This window comes from Lutra lutra, chromosome 15, assembly GCF_902655055.1.
Source record: "Lutra lutra chromosome 15, mLutLut1.2, whole genome shotgun sequence".
Classification (NCBI taxonomy): domain Eukaryota; kingdom Metazoa; phylum Chordata; class Mammalia; order Carnivora; family Mustelidae; genus Lutra; species Lutra lutra.
The window spans coordinates 68,814,591-68,825,383 of record NC_062292.1 but is presented as its reverse complement, the minus strand read 5'-3'; the positions used below and the strand labels follow the sequence as shown (position 1 = coordinate 68,825,383).

The window sequence follows — 10,793 nt, the reverse complement described above, 5'->3', positions numbered from 1 at the left end:
TGCCCAAGTGATTTTTCTACACACCAGTCTGCTCGTTTCCTGCTCAAGGATCTGGGAGCTACAGAACAATGTGTGAGATCCTGAGCATGGGCTCAAGGCCATTGGCAACATGACCCTTGCCAACCTCCTTCTGCTCTCATCTCCTCCCCCAGACCCATTCTATACTGGTGGCTCCCCAGAGGAATGGGGCACAGACTCCCAGCCCTCCCACACTCATCTCAGAATGTGAAGGCCTACTTATCCTCCAAAACCCATTTCAAATATCCCCTCCTCCATGAAGCCCTCCTCACCCAAATAAACATTCCTTCCTCTGTGAGCCCACAGACTATTGTCTCACTTATGTCTCTATTACATTCTTAGCCTATATTCTAACCACGTATTTGCCAGGAGGACTCAATTCCTTGAGGGCAAAGACGTACTTCAGAGCCCCCAGCGCGCCTCCCAGCACAGTGTTCCGCATGAGTGATTAGTCAGTTCTCAGTGGAAAAGGCAGCAGCGCAAAACACCTTCTGGTGCTTTCTGTGCAGAAGCCACAGTCCCATCCTCCTCAACACTTCCTGTTCCATCTCCCTCCCACTCCCCATCCTGCCCAGCCTCCTCCCCAACACTACAGTGGGCTGGGGCGGAGGTCGGAGGTGGGGGGAAGACCTCCGACTTCTCTCCCTTCTCTCTGAGTCTGCCCCACCCCCTCCAACTCTGGAGTCAGATTTGAGGGAGGGACAGATCCATGAGGTTCTGGTCACCTTGGCCCTCAGTGAGAGAACTGGACCTGTAGTCAAAGGAATCTGACTTCCGTTTGGCAACATCAAAAACATTTTCTCACATCTGTGAGATCCTCCAAAATCTAAGAAAGCAGATGTCCAGGTTTCATGTAAAATGTAAGCTCCACGAGAGCAGGGCCCTTACCTGTTGTCCTCCATCAAGCCCCCCGGGCCCCACCCAGAGCCCCCGTCTGGAGTGGGCACACCATAAACGCTTGTTGAATGGGAGTCAATCTCAGGGTCATCTGTAAGTTCTTTTCTTTCTTTTTTTAAGATTTTACTTATTCATTTGAGAGAGAGAGAGAGCACAAGTAGAGGCAGAGGGAGAAGCAGACTCCCTGTTGAGCTGGGAGCCAGACACAGGACTCGATCCCAGGACCTGGAGATCATGACCTGAGCAGAAGGCAGACCCAACCATCTGAGCCCCCCCCCCCCCCACCGGGCGCCCCTGTTAAGAACTAAGAGGCAATCAGCTGTGCTCAGCAGCGGAGGAGAGCCGGAGTGTGTGGGGGGCTCTGATTTATGTCCACGAAGCCTCATGAAATGTTATGTTGCCATTAACAATATTGTTTACAAAGGGTTTATAACATGGAAACTGTCTTCTGTTGCAAAGCTAAGAGGGAAACAAAGAAGTAACAATAGAAATGAGTCATATTTATCACACTATCTAAAATCAAGCAAAGTTTCAAGCAAGGGCTGGCCGGGAAGAAACAAAATGCTAACAGTGACTGGCCCTTCCCTGCCCCTCATTCTCCTGTTCTCTTTTTTCCAACTTTTGAGAAACATACACACATTACTAATAAGGTGGGAAACAGCCTTTATTTTTCAGAAGAACAGGGACAGAGCTCCAGGCTCAGGACTCACCCTGACAGTGCCTGTCCTGCCTCCCCGCCTCACCCCATCGCCCAGAGATGCCCTCAGGGCGCCCTGGGACAAGGTGGCCCTGGCCTTCCCCACCTCAAACCACAGAGCACTCAGCAAGGAAGTGGCAATCAAGCAGCTCTGTCTATTCCAGACTGGAAAGGGCCCTCCAGGAGGGAGTGCCCCCGCCCCCCCAGGTGGACAGCCCCCTCTCTGCAGAGGCCAGGCTTGCCCTGGAGCACTCAGAGGGCTAATCCTGTACCTCAGGAATTCCCAAGAAGGACTCACAAGGGAATTTCCCAGACAGGCAGACAGACAGACAGCCACCTCAGACAGGTCCCGTCACTGAGCACAGATGTTTGCCTGGGGGTAGCAGAGCTGAGAGTGAACTACCGTGCACCACTCAGCAGGGACAGGCCGTCTGCTTCTGCTTGAGAGCCAGACAAGAGAGGCCTGGGCAGGCAGGGGCTGGGACAGGAAGGGAAAGGAGGGGGGTGGCCCAGCGTCAGACCGGAAGTGCCCCGTGAGGTCTCCTTCTGGATCCCGGGGTGCCTGCAGCCCTCCTCTAGGTCCAGCAGGCGTCGCCGAGGCTCTAGGCGCAGCAGGGCGAGCCAGGGGCGCGGTGGACAACACCCAAGCCAGTGGCTGTCTCTCCTGTCCCCTACTGGCCTGGGGTCTTCCCAAGGGCAGGAATTTTACCTTAGACTCCCCTTTACCCCCGGTGCCCTTAACACCTGCACCTGAGGTGCCCTATCGAGTCCGACAAACTACCCCAATGCACGAATACAGGGATCGAGGGGACCAAAAAGGGACCAAAGCCTCAAGCGAGAAAACTGGGGACAGCGCCAAGCTGGGAGAGGCCCCCCTACCTCCTCCCCACCCGACCGGCCCCAGCCCTGCCCCAGGCCTAGACGCAGGCAGAGCAGGAACCGACATGGCCCCGCCGGGCTGGGCGGAGCGCGCCCAAACCTGCCCGGCCGAGCGGCGCAGCCCAGGGACCCCACACGTTCCCGCCTCCAGGCCGGGCGGTCGGGAAACGGGGGATGTGCCCCAAGCCGTCTCCTGCGGCGGCGGGCAACCCAGGGCCACCCCCTCTGAAGAGCTGCCACCAGCCCTCCCCTCCGTAACCCTCTCCCGGCTTCATTTCAGAGCAGTGAGTCCCGCAGGAGCTGGGCCCCTTCTGTCTGCAGGGATTTCCCTCCCTCCACGAACACGGACCGACCAACTACCACGTGCGCCAGGTGCCGGGCAGGCGCCGCCGTGGACTAAGAGACCCTGCGCTCGCGGAGCGGCGATCCCCGGACACCCGAGCAGGGATCGGGTGATCTCGCCAGGGGTACGTAGGAAGCCCACACCCAGGTGTCCTCCCAGGTGAGCCTGGCGCGCGCGAGGCGCCGCCCTGGGGTGGTGGGCGGCTGGACTTCGGACCCGCGGGAGCCTCGCGTCGCACGTCTGCAACCGCCGGGCGGGGCGCGCCACGGGGGGCGGGTGCGGAGACGGCAGCGCGGAGCCAGGCGGGACTCAGACACTCGGTTACGCTCGGAGATGTTTACAGTCCGCGGGGCCGGTCTCGCCTCCCGCAGCCCGCGGCCCTCGGAGGCCAGCCCCCGGCCCTCCTCGCCCCGGGCTCCTCCCCCGAGGGACCTCCGCGCCCGACTGGCAGCGGCGTCGCGGCCGCATGTAATTACAGGCGCTGTCGCCAGGCCCGGCCGTAAAAGAAGAGGATGAAACGGCCTGGGCTGCAGGGAGCTGGGCCCGAGCCGGCCGGGAGCCCCGGGTATGCAGCTTCCGGCGAGGTGCAGCGGCGGGGAAGGGCCCGCCAGGAAGGCGCACACGCTCGCCACGCCAGCCGGGCGCGCGGACAGCCACGCAGTGACACACACGAGCCACCGAACCGCACGCAGGCACACGGCCTCGGGCCTCCCGCTCCAGACGCACACGCGAGCCTCGGCCAACACCTGTCCTCCCTCGCGCCGACCCTGCTCCAGACGCCAGCAGATCCCGGCGGGGAGCGGGCTCGAGGAGGCCAAGGCCAACGGGTGGGAGCGCCTGGCGAGGGGGAGGGTCCCGCCGGCCCGGAGCCTCCGCCGCCCGGCCCGGGGGCCGCCGTGCGAGTCCCCGCCGCTCCCCACAGGCCCCGCTGGCCGGTGCACGTTTCCCCTGTGTAGACACGCCGTTCACTAACACGAGCACAGGCGTGGTCCCAGTTAGTCACCTTCGGTGAAGGCCCGGACTCTCACACTCCGTTTTCAAAGCCCCTTCGCTCGGTACCCACGTGTGTCGGCGCACACGCGCGCACACTCAGGCACGTCACTAGCGCCCTTTGGCGCACTGGAAACGAGAGAGAACGCCCAGGAGCCCGAATGTCCCTCGCTCGCGCTGTTAATGACGGGCAGAGGCGCCCTTAGCTCCAGCCGCACGCGTGACACACTCGATCACACAGGGTCGCACTTTATTCCCGGCATCCAGGCGATGACACCATCTCCCGAACAAAGACAACAGTGACAAACCCAACAAAAACAAACAGCGCGTGTGGGGAAGGGCAGCCGAGCGGAGTCCGGGAAAGGCGGGTGGGAGGAGAGTGGGCACGCGGGCGCCGGAGCCTGGGCGTGCCAGGCTCGGGAAAGGTGCGCGCGGCCTGTGGACGACCTTGCAGCCCGCCAGACCCGCGCGCGGCGCAGCACCACCGGGTCCCGCACCGCGCGTTCGCAGACCTGCACGTGCAGCTCGTTCCCTTCTCCCGCACGCCACGGAGCCGGGGGACACAGACCCAGCGCCCCGCACAGGCCCACGGGGTCGCCTGCAGAGACGCAAGAGAGCGAAGTCGCGGCGCCGAGCACCTTGGTCGCGGCCGGCGCTCAGAGCCAGCCCGGCTCCGCGGCCCTCCCCTCCCCCACCTCCTCCACCTCCTCCACCTCCCAGCCCCCAAGCCCGGCGGCCGCCGCGCTCCGGGCGGGGTGGGGCGGGGCCGGGGGCGGGCCGGGGTGGCGGGCGGCGCCGGCCCAAAAGGCGGAGTCGCCCGGCGGAGGGGCCAGAGCCGTGCGCCGTGCAGAGGGCGCCGCCGAGACAGCCCGCGGGAACCCGGACCGGGAGGATCCCCTCGTCCTCGCCCGGCCGGGCCAGGGCCCAGCGCTATGGAGTTCCTCTGGGTCCCGCTCTTGGGTCTGTGCTGCAGTCTGGCCGCTGCTGACCGCCACACCGTCTTCTGGAACAGTTCAAACCCCAAGTAGCCCCGAGTCTCCGGCCGGCAGCCCGGGTGGCACTGCCCACTCCGAGCCCCCCTGGCCCCGGTAACTGTCCCGGCCAGACCCTGACCAGAGGCGGGAGGGATTCCGTAGACTTTTTTCCTCTCCCTTCCCCCGGGGGGAGTACCCCACCCCTGGGCAGGAACCTTCCCGTGACTACTTGCACAAGGATCTTTCTGCCCTTCCTTCCTTCTCTCGGGCACCTCTGTTACCCTGAAGTGAGGGGCGCTGGCTGAACAATTCCTGCCGGCCAGGGCTCTTGTTCTAGGCCCTTCTGCCACAAGCTTCTGTGTGTCACTTGGACATTTGCCCACATGGACAGGTACCTGATGTGACATCAGGCGTAAGCAGAATGGGTCACTGCAATCCTGGAAGGACCCCTCAGCCAGGCCCCCTCAGGGCCCCTCAGGACCTGGCCTTCCCACTTTTAGCGTCTGTGTTCTGTGTTTGAGATGACCCTGGGGAGCACCCCCTCCACACACAAGGCGTCTTCCCAATCGGCATAACAGGGGCACATGCGGTGTGTACATAGGCTGAGGGAGTCACCTGTTTATGAGATGGGGGGGCAGAGGGAGGGCAGGGGAAAGGCTCAGAAGAAGTGGAATGGGTTAAAAGGGTGACAGAGGGCTCTGGGCAGGAAGGAGTTAATTTCTCCCAGGCAGGTTTAGAGCTGGGAGGCAAGTGGTCTTGGGAGGAAGAAGCCCCTCTGGACCCTTTGTTCTTGCCCTTGAGTTTTCTGAAGTTAAGGGAACAATATTTGTGGGAAGAGGGGAGAGGGGGGCAGGGTGGAGCAGGGGAGGGGGCTGGGCTGCTTGGGGTCAGGAAAAAACACTCCACTCAGCTTGGCCACCCCAGCCCCTAGCTCGCCTGCCCCCGCCTTGAGAAAAATGTTGTGCCGGCTCCTCTGACCTGCGGCCACACTGCCTGGTGGGGGTCTGTGGGCTGGGGCTTGTGGGTCTGGGAGGGAACAGCCAGCTGCCAACCCCAGAGGCCAGTGCCCTTTTGCCCACTGGCCACAGGGGCAGCCAGGTCAGCCCTCTCCACCGTCGGCTTCCTGTTCTTCAGCTCCTCGCTCCGATCTTGTCCTAGTGGGAGAGAGCGAAGTCCCTGTTTATGCCCATGCCAGGTGCTGGCTGGAGGAGGAGGAGGGGCAGGAAGCCCTGAGTAGGGAGGGGGGAACCTGGCCTTTTCCGTTCCCAAGCTCCCAGATTTCCTCTCTTTCAGGAAGGAGCCTCTTCCTTGCCCCCCTCCCGGCCTTCCCTGACGCCGCCGCTGCCCCCCTTTCCCAGACCGGGAGCCAGAGTCAGAGGAGTGCTGAGTGGAACAGATTGTACTCCCAAGAGGGCAGTCATGGGTGCCCCCAGCAAGCACAGCTTCTGCCCTGTCCATCTGGCCTCACGTGCACACACACACACACACACTCCTCCAGCCCCAGGACTGAAGAGAAGCCAGGCAGAGTGCAGCGCACAGGCGGCCAGGCGGGGTCAGCTTGCAGCACTGATGAGGGGGCGAGGAGCTGGTTGGGGGTGAGGCCGGCCAGGGTGACTCAGGGCCGTGGGCATCAGCGGGATCTCCAGGCCCCAGGCCCCAGGCCCCAGGCCCCAGGCCGGGGCGGGGGAGTGGGGTGGGGGGTGGTGCGCAGCTGGGGCAGGAGGGCAGGGCTGCCGGGAGCAGAGCCTCGGGCTCCTCGGTGCCCCGCCCACTCAGACCCGCCAGCTTCTGGGGCCTGCAGGATCAGACCGGGCACGGGGCAGGTCGTGGCCCCGGGGTCGGGGGGGTGGGGGCATGCACGCTGGGCAAGGTAGATGCTCGCAGGTTCTCATGAGTGCTGGGGCGGGTGGCAGGGGTGGATGAGGAATGAGTCAGTGCCCGTCACGGGAATGGGGGAAAGACGCCAGGCCCAGAGCTGAAATACCTGTTCTGAAATGGCTTCTCTGTTTATCTCTCCAGAGAGGAATTTTAAAAGCCTCTCCCTCACTCGCGCGCCTCCTCTCCTCCCCCTCCGCCACCGCGACTCCCCCCTCGCCGCGTCCCCGTGGGGGAGGAGCCCGGGGTAGCCGGGCGAGCGCTGGCACGCTGCCCCCAGGCCCGGCCGCGGTGGGGGAAGGGGGGGCCGAGGCAGGGTCAAGGGGTGCCCACCCCAGAGGCCTCCCGCCGAACTCCTGCCCTCCCCCTAGCCGGGCCGCCGCGTCGGTTGGCAGCCAACAGTGCTGAGTCCCGCTGGCAGCGCCGGGGAGTTCAGAGCCGCTGACCCGCTCAGAGGGGGGCGGGGGAGGCCCCTCGCCCGCCAGGATCCCGCCCGGCCGGCCGGGCTGGAGCCAGGTGTCGGGGCTGCCCGGCTAGAGCCCGAGGGGCCTGCGGGAGGGAGCTGGCTGCCCCAGGGCTGGCGGGTGGAAGAGGAGGCCTCCCAGCGAGGCCTCCAGGCGCTCTTCCTCGGAGGGGGCAGCGTGGCTCTGGAAGTAAGGGGACTGGGAGGTCTGGGGTGCTTTGAAAGAAGCGGACAAGAAGGCCTGAGCCCAAAGCCGAGGAGCAGGCAGGGGATTTGCTGTGGGCCCGGCGTGCTGGGGATGGCGGTTCAGTTGACCCTTGTGAATGCACCCAGGGGCTGGGGCTGGGGTGGGGGGGGGCAATGGCCAGGAGTGGGGGACCCCAAAGCCGCAGGTGCTGCGAGAGAGCTGGGGTTCCTTGGCCCCGATTGCCGGGAAGGGTCTCAGACTGAGGGCTGACAGCATTTTAAAGAGCCACTGGGAGAACAGTTTTGGGGAAGTGCTTCCCGGAGAAGAGCAGGACACCGCCAGGGGCCCTTCCGTGGGTGATGATGTGGAGGCCACGCGAAGTGCTTTGGTACCCAAAGGGCACTAAAGCAGACACTATTTAGAGGGTGAGCAAGAGGTAGTGCTGGGGGGCAGGCGTGTTTGAAGATGGTGTAAAGATCCCGAAGAGGTCAAGAGCCATAAATAAGGAGAGCTGGGATTCTGGAAAAATCTTCGTGGGGCCCAGTGAACATTTGGAAGCTCGCAGCCCCAGCCAGGCCCCCGAGTGACCACCGGCTCTCTCTCGCCGCGCCTGCGCAGGTTCCGGAGCGAGGACTACACAGTCCACGTGCAGCTAAATGACTACCTGGACATCATCTGCCCGCATTACGAGGACCACACGGTGGCTGAGGTCGCCATGGAGCAGTACACCCTGTACCTGGTGGAGCTCGAGCAGTACCGGCTGTGCCAGCCCCTGTCCAAAGACCAGGTCCGCTGGCAGTGCGACCAGCCCAGTGCCAGGCACGGCCCAGAGAAGCTGTCGGAGAAATTCCAGCGCTTCACGCCCTTCACCCTGGGCAAGGAGTTCAAGGAGGGACACAGCTACTACTATATCTGTGAGTCCTTGGTTCGCGTGCCAGCCGCCTGGGGCCAGGCCAGTGGGAGGCACATGCTCAGTACAGAGCCGCACATGGCTCCTTCCCATCCCGAACTGTTTTCATGCATTCGTGTGACAGCGTGGCATGAGCTGCTGTGTATGAGGCGCTCCACTCTGCACAGCAGGCACAGAGATGAAACACTGTAGGGTCCCTGTCCTCCAGAAAGCTGGAAAGTGACACACACGGGGCACTGACCATTAGAACAGCGGGCTATGAGGATTCATAGCCTTGGGGAAGTGACGTGGGTCCTGCTGGGCTCTGGAGGCTCAGGGACGTGTTCCTGGGGCAGATGACCCAAGAGCTTAGAACAAGCAGAGACTCTGGCTAGGCATGAGGGGACATGTGCAGAGGGACCATGACGTCTTCAGGGAACTCCATATGGCTTGGTCTGGCTGCAGCAGGAGGGACCCTGGCAGTGGGGAGAAGTGGACAGGGCTCATCACGGGGGTCTGGGAAGTGCGGAGGAGTTTGGACTCCATCCTAAGACCAGTGGAGAGGCCCTGGTGGCTTCAGGAGTTAGAAGATCTGCTCAGTGGGGCCTGGCTAGGGGGAGCATCGTGTGAAGGCATCCACCAACTTCAGGCTGGGGCGAGTGAAGGATGGACTGTGGCAAGAGGACAGGGTCTGTGTGCTTTTTAGCGCCACCTCCAAAGCCAAGAGTCATTGCAAAGAGTGGGAGCTTGAACAGGAGGCAGAAAGGGGGCAAACAAGGAAGGTGAGACTCACAGATGAGCGGGAAGAGGGGGCATTTGCACTTGTGTTTTCTCCCAAAGACGTTTCCTCCCTTAATGCTCTGCCCGGGTCTGTCTTGCAGCCAAACCCATCCACCTCCAGGAAGACCAGTGCTTGAGGCTGAAGGTGACCGTCAATGGCAAAATCAGTGAGTGTCAGAGCCCTGTGCACCTCCTTCCTCCAGCTGTGTGCGGGGCCTGGGCTAGTGACCTGGGACGGCGGGGAAGTCCCGCCCACTCACCTCCCCGGGACAGGCCCTGATCAGCCACCACTCTTCCTTTCAGCTCACAGTCCTCAGGCCCACGTCAACCCCCAGGAGAAGAGACTTCTGGCAGGTAGGTAGCTGGAGCAGACTGGGCCTGGGGTCTGCTCACGGAGGTATAGAAGGCGGCTCCCTTGCCAGGCGGGGGCTGGGGGAACCACGTGGAGCTGGGGGCCAGGGCTGCAGTAGGGCCGCTCACCTTGGGGGCACTGGCCGCTCACCTTGCAGATGATCCAGATGCACAGGTTCTCCACAGCATCGGTCACAGTGCTGCTCCCCGCCTCTTCCCACTGGCCTGGGCTGTGCTGCTTCTGCCACTGCTGCTGCTGCAGGCCCCGTGAGGGGGTGTGCCACATCTGACCTGATGATCGGAACGGAGCTAGGAGGCAGGACAGAGGCGTCCCTCACCTGTCCTGGGAACCGTTCCCGCCACAAGCACAAGCTGCCACTCAGCAGCCTCAAAATGGGTATTAAGGGTTTGACCCAAAGGAGCTCATCAAAGCTGCCAGTGCCTTCCCTGGCTCCCCCAGGGACAGACAAAGAAGTGGGGACAGTCCTTTCCCCACCATTCCTGACCTCAAGCCAAAGAAACGAGCCGTGCGGACATGGCCTCTTAAGAAGAGCACTGTAGGGGCCGAGCTGGAAGGGGCCTGGGGCCACGAAGGCGGACACTGAACTTGGCAGAGATGCCCCGCCAGAGAGAGCCGGGATGCCCAGATGAACTGACCGACGGAAAAGCACGAGACAGTTCCATGCTTGGGAGCCAGAGAGCAGAGAGGCAGCGTGCTTGGGCTGACCCAGCATCTCTCCCGAGGCTTCAGGAAGTCTTTGGAGCTGCTATGGAGAGGTCTGTAACCAGGCACTGCATCCAGTCCCAGCTGGGGGCAGCACTGCCCAGAGCGGTGCCCGCAGGGGGGCTGTGCCACCCCGGGCCTAGAGTGTAGCTGCAAGGGCAGGGCCCACGCATACAGCATCTGTACATAAACTTAATATGTGTCTGTGATTTCTACAACTGGAGTTTTTTTTATACAGAAAAATAAAGCAATCTTGTTTCTTTATTTGGACATGCAGGTCTGCTCCCCCACCCCTCCTAATTTAGGACCACTGAGTCCCCGCCATGTGCTAGGCTCTGTGGGACACCAGGTAGCAACTCGGCTTCAATTTTCTTCCTTCCCTCTGGAAATAATACATGTCCCTGGCCAGCACCGAAGGCTGGGGTGCTTCCTCCTCTGTGCGCCACGCGGCAGTCTCTGGGGCTCCAGGCTGCACCCCAGTCCGGCAGCGCTGGGCTTTGGCAAACTGTTAGGGGCTCCTGCTGTTGAATGCGCCAGGGGAACGCCGGCTGAGGCACGGCCGGCCGCCTGGTCCTACAGCCGCAGCAACCGGGGCGAGTGGGCCGTGGGCGGCCGCAGGGAGAGCTGTCAGCAGCGGGTCCTGCCGGCTGGACTGGGGGGTCAGCGGCAGTGCTCCAGCCCACCGGCCCAGTCACCCGAAGTTGGCAGTGTGCGGAAGGCAGAGGG

General features: G+C 62.9%; 1 protein-coding gene across 2 annotated transcripts; it reads left to right on the top strand.

Annotated features, from left to right (window-relative positions):
* The first annotated feature begins 4,715 nt into the window (after window positions 1–4,715).
* Window positions 4,716–10,337, top strand: EFNA1 (ephrin A1). 2 transcript variants are annotated; one of them, XM_047704408.1, is made up of 5 exons: window positions 4,716–4,848; window positions 7,942–8,237; window positions 9,094–9,159; window positions 9,296–9,346; window positions 9,502–10,337. In XM_047704408.1, exons 1-5 carry the CDS (start codon window positions 4,757–4,759, stop codon window positions 9,612–9,614), a joined length of 618 nt encoding a protein of 205 aa, XP_047560364.1. In that variant the 5' UTR covers window positions 4,716–4,756; the 3' UTR covers window positions 9,615–10,337. The 2 variants fall into 2 exon arrangements, with proteins under 2 accessions (XP_047560364.1, XP_047560363.1); XM_047704407.1 differs by having other exon boundaries at window positions 9,094–9,165.
* The last annotated feature ends 456 nt before the right edge of the window (window positions 10,338–10,793 follow it).

Coding starts and splice junctions, on each gene's coding strand:
- EFNA1 (XM_047704407.1), top strand. CDS start 4,757: ATGGAGTTCCTCTGGGTCCCGCTCTTGGGTCTGTGCTGCAGTCTGGCC. Junction 4,849..7,941: donor TGGAACAGTTCAAACCCCAA/GTAGCCCCGAGT, acceptor GCGCCTGCGCAG/GTTCCGGAGCGAGGACTACA. Junction 9,347..9,501: donor GGAGAAGAGACTTCTGGCAG/GTAGGTAGCTGG, acceptor CTCACCTTGCAG/ATGATCCAGATGCACAGGTT.